General features: G+C 40.9%; 1 protein-coding gene across 1 annotated transcript; it reads left to right on the top strand.

The window, feature by feature from the left end:
• Nucleotides 1-2,592: 2,592 nt before the first annotated feature.
• LOC149309171 (myelomonocytic growth factor-like) lies at nt 2,593-13,153 on the top strand. Its single transcript, XM_089531193.1, has 5 exons — nt 2,593-2,611; nt 5,133-5,299; nt 8,628-8,735; nt 11,546-11,692; nt 12,951-13,153. The coding sequence occupies exons 1-5, from the start codon at nt 2,593-2,595 to the stop codon at nt 13,107-13,109; spliced, it is 600 nt and encodes a 199-aa protein (XP_089387319.1). The 3' UTR covers nt 13,110-13,153.
• Nucleotides 13,154-14,832: the final 1,679 nt, after the last annotated feature.

The raw sequence follows: 14,832 nt of genomic DNA, 5'->3' as shown, positions 1-14,832 counted from the left end.
CATGCAGCTCTACTTTCTGGCAAATACAAAGGATTATTTCCTTATTCCATTACTGGCTTTGTTCTTCAGAGACAATAAAAAGTTCAGGAAAAAGCATATGGAATTCAAAGGGCAATTTCAGGGAATAGGCAATTGTGCTTTCTGTTCCAGAGGCAGTTCAAGCTCAGAAGCAAGAGTGTTTGTACCTTCAGGGTTGTTGTTGTGTGCCCTCAAGTCATTTCTGACTTATAACAACCCCTATCAAAGATTTGTTCAGAGAAGATTTGCCTTTGTCTTCCTCTGAGGCTGAGAGAGTGTGACTTATCCAAAGTTACCCAGTGGGTTTCCATAGCCAAGACAGAATTCGAACCCTGGTCGGGGCAGTGTTTGCAAACTAACAATAAGGGCAGTTGAAATTCATGATATGCAGGGTTGATAAAATAGGATGTAGCTACTACAAATCTATGTTCTGCCGAAATAGCAAATGAAAGTATTAATTTCAGTTAAGATCACCACGTATTTTTCCATAAAATTAACACACTTGTCTACATGCATAAATGACATGATGCATGATGTTTCCGTCTTTATGAAGAACCCCCATCCCAAAATTTGTATCCTCCCACAATGTAATTCTCCTACTGGTGAGATTCAGAACAGGGCCCCTTCAATAGATCTCATGTCTCAGAGGCAAACACAGTGGAGCGCTCCCTCAAGTATGGAGGTCCCAAGCCATTTAGGGTTTTAAATGTTATTGTTAGCACCTCGAATTCAGACTGGAAATGCATAGGCAGACAGTGGAATTCCTTCAGAACTAGAATTCCTGAGAACACTCTAGATGCTGCATTTTTTACTAGCTGCAGTTTTGAGTCATCTTCAAGGGCAGCTCCACATACAGTGCATTGCTGGGAAGTAAGCAGTGCCTGAGCATGTGGCTAAGTTATTCCTCTCCAGAAAAGGCTAAAGCTGGTCTACCAGCTATAATTAGGGACACTTCCCAATTCAATAAGGGAGAAGCTTTCTCTGATCCTCAAATTAAGATCATACCTTTCCATAAGGAACACCTGGCAACCCTACTTCAGGGATAGTTATCCAGGTGTGTGAACTGATAATTAGGCTGTTCTTGTGATTAGCAAGAGACCCACTGAAAACAGGGCAAAATACCTAAATTTCTGAGCCCTGAGTTAAGTCTTTTTTTAAAGTCACACTTAAGAAGAGATCAATTAAAAACTGGGCAAAGCATCTTAAGTTTTTGAGCCCTGATCTAAGTCATATTTTTTAAAAAGTCACACTTAAGAAGAGACCCATTGAAAAGTTGTTGAGCTCTGAGCTAAGTCATTTTTTAAAGTTACACTTAAGAAGAGACCCTGTAAAAAGAGAGCAAAGCATCTTATGTTTCTGAGCCCTGAGCTAAGGGCCCATTCACACTGAAAAAATAACCTGGTGTAGGAACCAGGTTATTTCTCAGAAATGCCACGATTGAATCTCTCCGTGGCATTGATTTGCCAGGATTGTGGCATTTTATCCCGGGATTCCGTTTACATTTGGCAATGGGATAAATTGCCATGATCCTGGCAGAAGGGGGGAGTGGAGGTGGCTGAGGAGGAAGGAGAAGAACTGAGGGGGCAATTGGAGGCAAGGATGGGGGTGGCAAACGGAAGTGGATGGAAGGAGGCAAGAATGGGGGTGGCTGACGGAGAGGAGGAGGAAGGAAGGAATCAGATCAGATTAATTTTCAAGTTCACACTGGCAAAAAAACGGTTCTTTTGAAAAGAACCTCAAGAAAACCCATGGGAAAAAAAAAAACCCGAGTTAAGAGGGATTTACACTGCGCCCCCTCAATTCGGGTCAGAAAACCCTGGCGCAAATGTGAATGACCCCTGAATTGGGTCAGGAAACCCCAGCGCAAGTGTGAACAACCCCCCCCCCCCCGATTCGGGTCATGAAAACCCGACAGAAGTGTGAACGACCCTCACTTAAATCAAAATGGAGCCCAGGTTAAAATGCAATGTAAATGGGCTCTAAGTCGTTTTTTTAAATCACACTTAAGAAGAGACCCATTGAAAACAGAGCATAGCATCTTATGCTTTTTTAAAAGTCACACTTAAGCAGAGACCCATTGAAAAGAGGGCAAAGCATATTTAAGTTTTTGAACCCTGAGCTAAGTCATTTTTAAAAAAGTTCCATTTAATAAGAGACCCATTGAAATCCATGAGACTTTAAGGAGATGTCTGATTCCCATGGGCCTGATGTACCCAGAGAGGGATCCAACCCCATTGAAAACTTACCAGAATCCCAGTTTATTAAACCCTCCCCTTCCTTGCCTTGTTTTTTTCCCCCTAAAAATTACACCCCCCCTTTTTTTTCACAATTAGTGTAAATGGCCACACCTTTCACCTTCCTTGGAATTTCCTCAAACCCTGTTATAAAAACCCCTCATGGCCAAGGAAACTTTTCACAGTCGCCTTTGGAGACAGAAGCTGGCTGATCTCCCTCTTTCACTGGATTCCCAGCAGCTGCTCAGCTAAGTGTCAGCAGGAGGCACCAAAAGAAGAAGCAAGTCAGAAAGCCAAAAAGTGGGAGGAGATCAGATCCCTGAAGGGCTTTTGGAGCAGGATGAAGTCAGCAGCATCAAGTAAGTGGTAGGACTCTGGTCAGTGCTCTGCCAGCCCTCCTCTGGCCCTGGCTGCAGAAAGAGAGAGCAAAGGCAGCCCAGGTAAGCCTTGGCCCTTCACCTGGGGAAGGGCACTCTGGTGGGACACCTGGATCTTCTAGCAGGGACACAGCAGGGGACCATTGGGTGGTCTGCCCTGCCTACTTCTCAAAGTTTGCTCAGGAAAGGGCTGGGACTGGGGGCCCTAGAGTTTTGTTGGAAGTTTTAAATGCCAGCCTAGTGGTGGAGGGCTTTGAGCTTGGGCTCTGATTCTGGGGGGGAGGTATTCAAACCAATGGCAGCCCTTGCCCATAAGGAAACCAGGCTTGCCTACAGGGAAACATTGGGGTTCGGCCATGGAAATCACTGGCTGCCTACCTCGGGCAAGGCACACTCTCTCAGCCTCAGGGGAAGGCAATGGCAAAGCCCCTCTGAACCAATCTTGCCAAGAAAACCCCATAAACTGTTCACTTTAGGGTTGCCATAAGTTGGAAGTACTGTAACTGGAAAGCACAATACCAGCAACAAGTTTTAAATGTACACAGGGTTGTTGATTTTTTAAAAGGCTGAAATGGAGGGAAATTTCTCTTGGCACCCTTCCTGCTAACTAAAGGATAATCAGACTTTAGGGTCGAAAAGGTAGCCCCAGCTAGGCGGAGATATCAGTCCGAGCTGGTTTTTAAAGGTCATAAATCTCAGGCTTGTTTGTTTGTTTAGTTTTGCCTCACAAAATGCTGCCTCTTTCCCTCGGGGCTAAAGGCTAAGAGGGCTGGGAAGGGAGAAATGCTCCTTTTGGGCCCACATTTTCCTTTCTCTCTATGCTATTTCACATGGACGGGATTAGTAGAGAAGCACCTTTTTAAACATGTGTGTGTATGTAATTCAATTATAGATACTTAGAGAGAGAGAGAGAGAGAGAGAGGTGATAGATGACATGAGTTTATCACACTGTGGCTACTTTTGGCATTAAAGAGAGATTAAACTGCATTTAAAGCATCCCACAAATAAGCAAAACTGGCGAGTAATTGCACAAATGATGCTCACAAGCAATTATGCATGTGCATTGGAATGCAATTCCGATAAAGTGATAATGGAAATGCATTCATACAGAATTCTTGAAAGCAAAAAGATGTGCGTTAATGCTTCTTTGTGACTTTAATGGCGGGTTTTGTGTGACATCATGTGAAATCATTTTGCATAATTATGTGATTTTTCTGGGATATTCACAGGATAAGCTCCCAATCTCCTTCATGTGATAAACTTCATAGAGAGATAGGAGGTAGATGTGTGTGAGAGAGATGATAGAGAGACATATGATATATTATAGGTGATAGAGATAGATGATAGATAATAGGGAGACAGAAGATAGATGTGAAAGAGATGATGATAGAGAGACAGATTGTAGAAACAGATGATGGATGATAGAGAGATAGGAGATAAGAGCACGTGAGAGATGACAGATGAGAGAGAGGCTTGTTTCTTCGAACAAGTTCAGGGTGGTTTGACACTTATGTTTTCCCAATAAGACTAGCAGAATAGTGGAGTAATTCATCTCAAAGGGATGGCGAAAAATGGGATTAGCCTGCGGGACTCCCTGCTACCTGAGACAGAATGGAGTGCCAATGGAGTGCATCTATACTGTAGAAATAATGCAGTTTGACACCACTTTAACTGCCAAGGCTCCATCCTACAAAATCCTGGGATTTGTAGTTTGGTGAGGCACCTGCACTCTTTGGCAGAGAAGACAGCATATGTAGATGCACTTTGCAAAGCTAAAATCCCAGGAGCGATGGCATTTAAAGTTGTGTCAAGCTGCATTATTTCTACAGAGTAGATGGACTTCAAGTAAGCTTTTATGAACTATCATAGCCTTCAACATGCACTGGTGAAGTGGGATGCAGTCCACAAGAATTTATGCTAGAGTAAAGTTAAGAAATTCATTTATTATAGACTAGGTTTTAAAGGACTTTAGTAGGTGCATGAAGTATTTAAGGTGCCACAGGAATCTTTTGTAGTCCTATGTGTTCATGGCTGCCTTGAGTAGTTTACTCTGTTGCTGAATTGCAGTTATTATTAGTATTCATCTCTTTCTTCTCCTCTGTAAATCTGCTTACTGTCATTTAAATAAATCATTCTCATCATATAGCAGGAACAGGAAACCTAAGTACCTTCAGACGTTGCCGAAATGCTACTCTCAGTCTTCCTTGCCTTTGGCTATTCTGACTAGGTCTGATGGGAGCTGCAGTCCAGTTACATCTGGAAGGTCACCTAGCAGGCCACTCCTGCTTTAAGAGACTAAGCTATTACAGAGCTCTGATAAAATATAAAGAGAAATTGTGTGTAATTTTGGGGACACCTTACAGACACAAAGGATCAGGGTGAGACTGGAATATCTGACCTGTCATTGTCAATAGTTATTGACTTCTGTTGATATCGCAGGATTGCTAGGGTTTTTGTTTGTTTGTTATTATGTTTTTAATGTAGTCACCTTCTCTTTTCCTAGGTGGTATTATTTCTCTCATTTGCATTGCACTGTGGCAGTTGTTGATGTGCTCAGCTGCACCAATAACAGAATCTTCTGGAGACCCAGAACTCATCCAGTTTAAATGGAAAAACAAGGAATTTGTTGCCAGAATGAAGGTGGAGATCGCTGATCTGAAGGAGTTGATGGTAAGCTGCAGGGGGAAGGAGTAGATGTTTGGTCATGTAAGGGAGAGCCCTAACTAGAGTAAATCGGTTGAAATGAATACGTCTCATTGCTCTCAACTAACTAACTGATTTCAAGGGCCAGTATAGTGTAGTGGTCTGAGTTTTGGTCTATAACTCTAGATACTCTGGAAACCCACTGGGTGATTTTGGGCAAGCTACATACTCTCAGCTTCAGAGAAATGCAAAGGCAACCCCTCATGAACAAATCTTACCAAGAAAACCTCATGATAGGTTTGCCATAAATCAGAAATTACTTGACACACAGCAACAAAAAGTCTAGATAGGACTAACACTAGAACTAGCTCACTCAACCACTTATTTTTGTTTGAACACAACAGTTTGTTTTGAGGATAACAGAACAATGTTTAAATTACAAAGCAAAGAACATGAAAAGGATGAAACCAGCTGAAAATACTCTTGGGACCACTAAATTAAAGCCATTTAGATGACACGGTGGGAGAAGGTAAGGTCCCTTCAACATCAAGGAAAATGCTTGTTAGGCAGACTGTCATCACTAAAAAGGTCCCCTCTTGAGTCACTCTTTGCCTAATGTCAAATGGTGAGTGAACCTGGAGATGAGTTTGAGACTAATAGAAAGATAAAAAAGATAAAACTGGGACGGGGGAGGCAGCCCCTGAGATAAATCTTTCTGTAAAAGTGTATTGAAATGGTGTGCAAATCAAGAACTGACAAAAGATGCTCCCTATATAGCCAGTCTGGCGAGGAGCTTGGCAGCAACATTTGAAGGCTTCCTAGCAAAGGCAGCCCGGATATAGTAGAACAGGAACTTAAATTAGTAGAGATGGGTTTAGTGACTCAAAATGAGGGATTTCAATGACAGTGTGAGATATATCACTATACCACCCAGACCAAACAGTACATCTGTTCTGTCAGTGCTGGGAATGGGAACCTGTGGCCCTTCAGCTATTTTTATAATCCAGCTACCATTATTCCATGGTGGCACAGCTAATAATACGGATGGGCAGTGGTTCCATGCACCTGTTCTAGCATGAGTGTAATTCTGCCCAGAAAAGGTTGTGAATCACTTTATCATGCACCTGATCTACCTGCCATACTTCTATCTGAGACTTGATCTAGTCCACTATTGATCTCAGGCACCAGTCCACCACTTCACTGTCCCATCTGAATGAGATTAAAATGGGAAGTTGATTTGAGTGTCATAAGCATATTGATGGCTCTGCACATCTCCAGTTGACCCCAGTAAAGACAGAAAGGCAGTGGGTGGAGATTCTTTAGCCAGAATTATGAAGGACCCTGTATCACCACAGAAACGAAATTCTGGTGCAAATTTATATGGACTAGAACCCACTTCATCAGAAACGTGATCAAGTGTAGTCTATGGATACCATAATGTGTGCTTTGGGATTCTTTGTTCTTCTGCAGTAGACCAGGATGAGAGTTGTTTATCCTCACAGGGTTAAGCCAAAGGGTTGAGGAATCATCTTCCGTATCAAAGATGAAAAGGGAGTGTTGTTTACTGAAAAGTTCAGAAGACCAACTCTCAGTATTTTTAGCCTATTTCCCACCTTTGAAATAGGTTTGAAAGACAAAAGTGAAATGGTGGTCATCCTAACAGTGCCAGTGTTGGTTTGAGCAGTAGTTTGCAATCTTCAGGCTTAAACTCCCAGAACCTCTGACCATTGTTAATGCTGGTTGGGGTTTCTGGGAGCTGAAGTCCAAAACATCTGACAGGCCAAAAGGTAAAAACTTACAGATTTGAATGAGACTGGAAGCCAGCCCTGGAAAAACTCCCATCTACCTACGTTGTCTATTAACATCTGTCTGTTATTGGGAAAGCAACTATATCCTGAGAGGTGCTAGTGTACCAATCTTGATTGTATACTTGGGCAAACATGACTTAAAATAACTTGTTCCCGCCAGATGGAGTTCTCAGATAAACAAAATAGTTGGCAAGTCATTCTGCCGTGGGACTCCTCTTCCAGCCATTTCCTATAAATTACAGCTTACTCCTCCAAGGAGTCTTAACCCCATACAGAGTGTAGCTTTCTATTTTCCTAGTATTGTGAATTTGGTCGAGACCCCATTTAATCTCTGCAAATGCATTGGTTTCACATTTCCCAGCATCTGTGAGTTTTTGCCAACCCGGAAAGGTCATCATTCGTTGACAAAAGGAGCAAAATAGTTTGCAAACACAAACTGGCAAAGCACTGGCCTTCTCATTAGCTTCCTTTTGGAGACCAGTTTGACTAGATCTGTCAAAATTAAAATGAAATACATTTCATAGAGCTCCCATCTGGGTTTCGCTTATTCTGAAAGGAAAACTGCATCGCAACCGGAGTTACTTGCAACCCTTCAAATTATCAGTATTAAATTATTAGAGTCTGGGTTGACAAAAGCAGGGTAGATAGATTTTGGTGTCCTGTAGTAAAGGAGGAAGGGACATAAAATGAACCTATTAATTTAGTTTTTTAAGGGAAGTTGGAAACTAATGTTGTGTCGAGGCTATTTCCCATACAACTTATTAAAACTGTACAACTCAATCAACATGCACTTAGCTTCAGTGTTTTTTAAATGTTGCATTATTCTAGTTTTGTTATTTATAAAGAGGGAGAAATGTGGCCAAACTGGTTGACTGATCCAAGGAGTTGTAGAACAAAAGAGTAACTCCTACGTTTCTGGCAAGGAGTTATGTGGTACACTAAAGTGTGTTCTTCTAACCACTGGAAATTGTGTTCATCAATCATCTTTGGCATCTGAGCTATCGGCTGGCCCCATATCTATGCACTTCACACCCCAACTTTCTGTTATAAGAAAGAAAAAGCCAAGATGATGGGTTTTGTCTATTTAAAGACTGAGTCTTGAATTTTGTTCCCATAACAATTCATAGTGCTTCAGTTGTCTGGTAGAATCCTTTTACTCACACAACTTACTTATCTTCACAAGTGCATTCCAGATTATTCCACAGAAAAAGTTAAGTTGCTTGTGATGTATTCTCCTTCACTATGAGCCTCTTGTTCTAGTGAGGGTGCTGGATACCAGGGAGATTTCTGGGAAGAAGGGCAAATGTCTTAACTAAAAATATTAAAAACATGATTTACTCTGTTTAACCACATTTCTTCATAGCAACATGACACCTTAAAGGTATTTCAAAAAGAGCATGGGCATTGTCTGGTGGAGATAAGTGTGTGCCATAATAGAAGTGTTTCGCATAAAATGTATATGCTGAGCAACTTATATATCTGTAATATCTGTATCAGGCAACTGTCTCTTCTGACTACAATTTCTTATCTACTCCTTTCTCTCCCAGCGTACAGATCTCAATCTCGGCGCTGATAATCAGCTTCTCTTCATGCAGGGATTTCTAGGCATTGGGCAAGTGGATCATTCCCATTGCCAGGTAGCAACCTGTAATATGGTAAGTAGCAGCTACTGTCTATTTAAGCCCATTACCCCATTACACAAAAAGTTCCTGTTTTAACAGTTGACAGGGAAGTATTCTTAGTGTACAGTGAAACTTGTGGTGGGTGATAAAGTAGATAGATACAGGCAGTATAGATAGAAATAGACAAGAATAACCAACACTAGTTCCAGAGCTTCAAAAGCTACTTTTTTTGAACTACAGGTCCCAGAATCCATAAAGAGTATGGGCACAAGCCATGATGTCTACAGGATTTTGGGAGTTGCTGACCAAACATAACGTTTCCTGATTTTGCATGCTCGCTTCTTACCAAAGATATGTGCTCACCAAACCACTCTACTGAAAAAGCGCAATTTATCTGAGTAGCTCCTTTAGAGCTGAAGCACCATCTGATCATATCCAATCTCATTTGATATCAAAAGTGAAGCAAGGTTGGGCCTAGTTAGTACTCAGATGGGAGACTAACAAGGAATATCACATATCTCCAGGAGAGGCTAGAAGAAGGACACTTCAATATGTCCATAGTGACAGAACAACAATCTAATCAAGGAGTGATGGATGTAAATTAAATTTCGTGAGCCACACATGGCAAGAAGCCTATTAAGCTGAAAGTTAGCCAGGCACAATGACCCACATATTAAATCATGTTTGCCATTCCCCATACAATTTACCATAAATTAATTGCCTTTTGTTTTCTTACCAGTAAATCCATCACACAAAACTTGAAAGCCTTATTCATATATATGTTTTTAAAATCTTGGGTAGTGCCAGTTCATGCTGGGTAGTTTCCTGACCTTAGTTACCAAAGATGAGGTTGGAGTGGGCAGGGGAGCAACCTCTTCCTCATAATCAAACTAGAGGGAAATAAATCATCTTGGGGATCTAATTGAGCAATCATGGTTCAGCACTTTTGAAAGTTTTAACATATGAGTTAGCAAGGTTGAAAAGAATGCTGGGGGGAAAAGATTAGATTAGGTACACAGTTAAACAGAAGGGATTGGTCCAACTGAGAAAGCAAGGCTTGGGATCTAAAATGGTCTCTCCCCCTGCTACAATTTCTGCAAGACAGGGGTGGGGGGAACATTTTGGAAAATAGTATCTAAGTGTCATCTCAATACAGTCAAGTTTTTAAAGAAATGTAATTTAGCCTGTGTATTATAGTGATTTGATTTGAGTATTGGACTGGGACTCCAGGGGACCAGTGTGTGTATCTCTGCATGACAACCCACTGGGTGACCATGGGCATATCACACTTTCTCAGTCCTTAGAGGAAGGCAATAGCACACCTCCTCTAAATAAATATTGGCTTGAAAACCCTAGGATGAGGTCACAATAAGCCAGAAAATTGATTTGAAGGTACATTGTTGTGGTGTGCCATCAAGTTGTTTCCAAGTTTTGGTCACCCTAAGGTGATCCTATCACAGGTTTGTTGTTGTTTTTTTGGGGGGGGGGGCAAGGATTGTTCAGAGGGATTTATCCTTGTCTTTCTCCAAAACTGAGAGTGTGTGACTTACCCAAGTTCACTCAGTGGGTTTCCATGGCCAAGCAGGAATTTGAACCCTGGTCTTCAGTGTCTTAGTCCAGTACCCAAACCACTACAGCACACTGGCTCTCATTTATAGTACATAACAAAACAAAAACTATTCCGAAAAGGTGGCTGTGGCGATAAGTAGAAGCAAACACTTATTCAAGTCGTTCTCTTACCTGTCATTCAAGATGCATGCTAGGTTTAACTTTAACTGTTCATTCAGATTGGGTCTTATTTCCAGGGGATGCTGGGCGTTACCTCTTATGCAGGACTGGGCTGAGTGTGGTCCATGGGGTGAATGCATTCAGACCTACAAAGCTCATTTTGTGACACCCCTGCTCCAGCACCAATTCTGCAAAGGGGTGCTCATGGAAGTCTAACATGATGATCTTGCAATGATTTGAACTCAACCCCTCAAGAGGAGAGGAATATTACCAAATAGCTAAATAAATATCACTGATAACAGCATTCAAGGGAAATTCCCTTATCTGTTTTCCCAGCAAATATTTCTTAACAATCTAGCCATTCGCTGTCTACAAAGTTGGTGCAGGGAGAGCTGAGGAGAAAGCTGGAGCAGCAACATAGCCACCAATTTTTATACAAAATATTTTTTTTTGCCAGCATATGGAGAAACCCTCTGTTTGCATTCACCTCATATAACCTCTTTAATATTTCTGTTTTTAATATATAAGTTTATAGCCTCTTCTTAGCTTGTTCTTTGGAAGGAATGAAGTGTTCTACAAGTTTGATAGTACTCCCTTGTCATTTCTGTGTTGTTCCCACTCAGTTCCAGTCATTTAATTCATATCTGTCCCAACTGGGCTACTTTTCATATTTCATCCTAGAAAGATTGGCATGGTTGGTCAAAGACTCACCTCCTATATCAAATATGTAATGTGTAAATATTTAGCTGATTTAAAAGCTGAACTGTTTTGAGACATCATTTTGCACACTGAATTACATGTGTGCACACATTTCTCTCTTTTTCCCACCCCACCCTCACAGTCACCTCTGTCCCTCTCTGGTCAAAGCTGTTCTGTTTTTGAAGTAACTTCAACCTCTATGTCTATTAGCTGTCCTTTATTTTATTTATTTAGGATGTTCTATAAACACACTAAATAAATATCCTTCCAAATCACCCATGCAGGGTGTGCAGTTGTATTGTCTAAGTTAAATAATTCTCTCACTGGACAGAGAACTTGGGTAAAGGCAGAGGTCAAGCCAAATAGTAGACTTAACCTTTTCTTCCCCTTCCCCCTTTTAAATCTTCTTCTTGCAGGGAGGCTGTTTCAAGCAGTTACGGGTAGGCCTGCAAACCTACTATGGCTACCTCTCACACATTAAACAGATCCTACCGAAGTATGCTAACAGACTGTCTGCTCTCCAGCTTGATACCTCAAACCTGTCCACCAACATCCAACTGCAGGTGAGGCTGATGTACTCAAATTAGGTTGGGAAGGGGAAAGAATGTTATAATGAGTAATGGAATTAAATGGAAAGAAACTGACGTGTTGGGATAGCAAGTTCCAAGGAGCAGGTCACAGTGGGTTGTTAAAATTGGTGCATTGGATGGAATAAAGATGTTACACAATCTGCTAGTTGCTTTCTATTCTGATAAGAATGAAAGGTCACAACTCTTTTCCACTATAGTTTCAGCAGGGCTTGGAAAAGTTACTTTTTGGACCATAATTCCCAGAACGCCTCAACAAGGATGACCACAAGCAATGCTGGCTGAAGAAGTCTGGGAGCTCTAGTCCACAAAGCAATTTTTTCCAAATTCTGAGTTTCAATACATTTAATCTAGCTATCAATAGAAGATCAACTCCAATGAGGTTCAGGGGTGATGCTGGTGGTCTAAGAGTGCTAAATAATTTTACTGGCTGCTTTGTTGGCTCAACAGTTATCATCCTTTCTCTGAAACAAGGGATTCCCCTCGCAGAACTAGTTTTAAGAAAAGATGAACATGGGACTTGTCAGCAGATCTCATTCCTCCACACATCATCTGCAAAAAGGTCTTCTGATTACTAGCTGTAGTTCTTGACCAACTACTTACAGAGCTAGAAGTGTCCCACTTGTGACTCAAAGGGCTATTTCTATACTGCACTTCTCCCTCATGATGGCTAAAAGGATCACACACCCTCTGGCTGACCCAGAGAATCCAATTTTTCAACTGCTTTTAAAATGGCCCAGTCTTTCTTCTCTCCCACCTTTCCCCCTGGCTTGCTTAAATTATTGCAAACTGAGTTCAGTGTACAAAAGTACTTTGCACTCAATTAGCTCAGCAGGGGGAGAGGAGGGGCAGAATCTTGCCCATCCCAATAGGTTTAGGCAAAAGAGAACTGCTGCATCCTATTCTGGCCTGCGTCGTCGTCTTCTGTAATAACTTTGATACCTTATGCACATTCTGATGTTGTTTGGCCATATGTGTCTTGGTTTTCATCTGTGAAATGCTGGAGAGTATGGGATCCCTGCCTCAAAAACAGGAGAGGGAGCTTCTTTACTAGAAGGTGTGTGTGACATCTTTTTAGAAATCTTATCAAATGTCAAGTGCTCTTTGTGAAGTTGAATGTAATGGGATCGGTTGGTGGGCTTAGGTCACACTCAAACTTATTTCCAATCTTCAGGAAAGAAGGCCTCTGCTATATAATATTATATTCTAATGTGAATTCTTTTCTCTTCTCCAGATGGAAGAAAGTAGTTTGCCTGTTGTCACCTACCCACAAACGGAAAACCAGCCTACCTTTCTGCAGGTTCAAAGAGAAATTGGAAGCTATCTTATCCTCCGCAAATTCATGATGTTCATGGATATAATTACACGAGCGCTAAACCACTGCATTGTGTAATATGATGGGTGATGAGATTCTCCCAGGAGACCTTGGCTGGGAGGATGGTTCCGTCTGGCTGTTCTTTTACCTGAGATATGGACTATAGCAGATGGATACTGTTTTCCTGGCAGAATTGTTTTGACTGACAGGACTACTGGATTTTATTATTTATTTGTTTTTAACATATTTTTTTATTGAAAGTGGTGTAGAATGAAACAGGTTTTTAAAAAATTCTGGCAGCAACCAAGAGCCAGTTTTATACTAGCTTATTTGTTTTTCTCTGCCATGTTCTTCCAACAGGAAAAAATATGGATGATGACTCTTGGTACTGAACTCATCTCTTCCTTTATCATTGCTGCCTAAAGTTAATGCTGAATTCCCCCCCAATTTTGTGAAGTTCTTCCAAACACATGTTACAGACCTTTGTCTATTTGGCACAAATACTTAACGCAGAGCAATGTCGTTCCTGTTCTTGTGATTTTAAAAACTCTTAACACATTCAGAGGCTGACATACTAGTGAATCTTTTAGTACCTGTTTTGTTTTTAATTACAGAGTATTCACTTGCAAAAACTCTGGTAGTGTGGAATTCATATAGTTGCTATCTAGATATCAAGCATTTGGAATTGGCTCATCTAAAATATTTTATAACATGGCCGCTTTGGATGAACTTCAGCAAATGTGCTTTGTCTGTGATGGCATGGAAAACCCATAACTTATTTGCATTGACAATTTTCTAGTGGAATAGCCTTACAAGTTGTTTTTAGTTGTTTTTTATTTATTAGGTTTATTTATTTTTATTTATTGAATCTTTTTTTAAAAGCTTCATGTTTCCCATGTTAGTCTTTAGATCTTTAATTTCTATGATACTAGGATATTTATCATTTATTTAATATTTATAACTATGCTGTCAATAAATCTTTTGGGTTTAAAGTGATTATCAGTCTCAGCAAGCCTTGGACATGCAGGGTTTGATTCTTGCAGTCTTACTGTGGCACATATGTTGAGATATACAATGTTAAACTACTGTTTAATATTTAAACATAAAAGTACTGGCTGTGTTAGTAGCTGGACTAAATTGCAAGGTGATGAACAAGGAGAGTTCCTAGTTCTCACCTCTGCAAATTTCTTGGGCATATGATCTAATATATCTCCTCTTAGGAAATGCTTAGCAGGGGGTTGGATCCCGATTTAGTTGTACTTAGAACAGACTCATCCAACTCAGCTCAGAAAATTTACTTTTTTGAACTACACCTTCCAATTCTTCTCCAGCCAGAATAGAAAATGGACAGGCTAGTTGATGGATTCTGACATCTGCACTTATAAAATAACACTCCTAGGCTCTGCATTCAGGGCCAGGTCAAAATAAAGCTGCTTCAGGTCACTTTGGAGGTATGCTGTTTAAATGATGCATGCATCCTAAGAGCACAGCTTCCCGCCTCTTAAGATGTGTGTGTCATTTAAACAGCATACCTCCAAAGTGACCTGAAGCAGCTTTATTTTGGCATTTCTGTTCAGGCCCTCAGTTAATGAAACTCAAATTGTTTTCAGTGGGTCTGTTACTAGTGCAATGAGATCTGGCTCCAGCCCCTGGATTGCAATTATGCATGTTGAAACAGGGTTAGTAGTGAATAACTTTGAAATGACTGCTAGTATTTGTCATGGGCCTTTATTGCTGGGGACAAATGCCTGAAGTAGAGACGGTGACTGTTGATTTTATTGGTCATCAATTTCTTTAGGCC

This window comes from Sceloporus occidentalis, unplaced genomic scaffold, assembly GCF_023333645.1.
Source record: "Sceloporus occidentalis isolate IW3139 unplaced genomic scaffold, rSceOcc1.0.p SCAF_7, whole genome shotgun sequence".
NCBI classification, from domain to species: Eukaryota; Metazoa; Chordata; class Lepidosauria; order Squamata; family Phrynosomatidae; genus Sceloporus; species Sceloporus occidentalis.
This window is presented reverse-complemented; position numbering and strand designations above follow the sequence as displayed.

Bases quoted from the DNA above. Each gene is read 5' to 3' on its own strand.
- LOC149309171 (XM_089531193.1), top strand. The intron at 8,736-11,545 runs GTAAGTAGCAGC...TTCTTCTTGCAG, and splicing joins AGGTAGCAACCTGTAATATG to GGAGGCTGTTTCAAGCAGTT. The intron at 11,693-12,950 runs GTGAGGCTGATG...TCTCTTCTCCAG, and splicing joins CCACCAACATCCAACTGCAG to ATGGAAGAAAGTAGTTTGCC.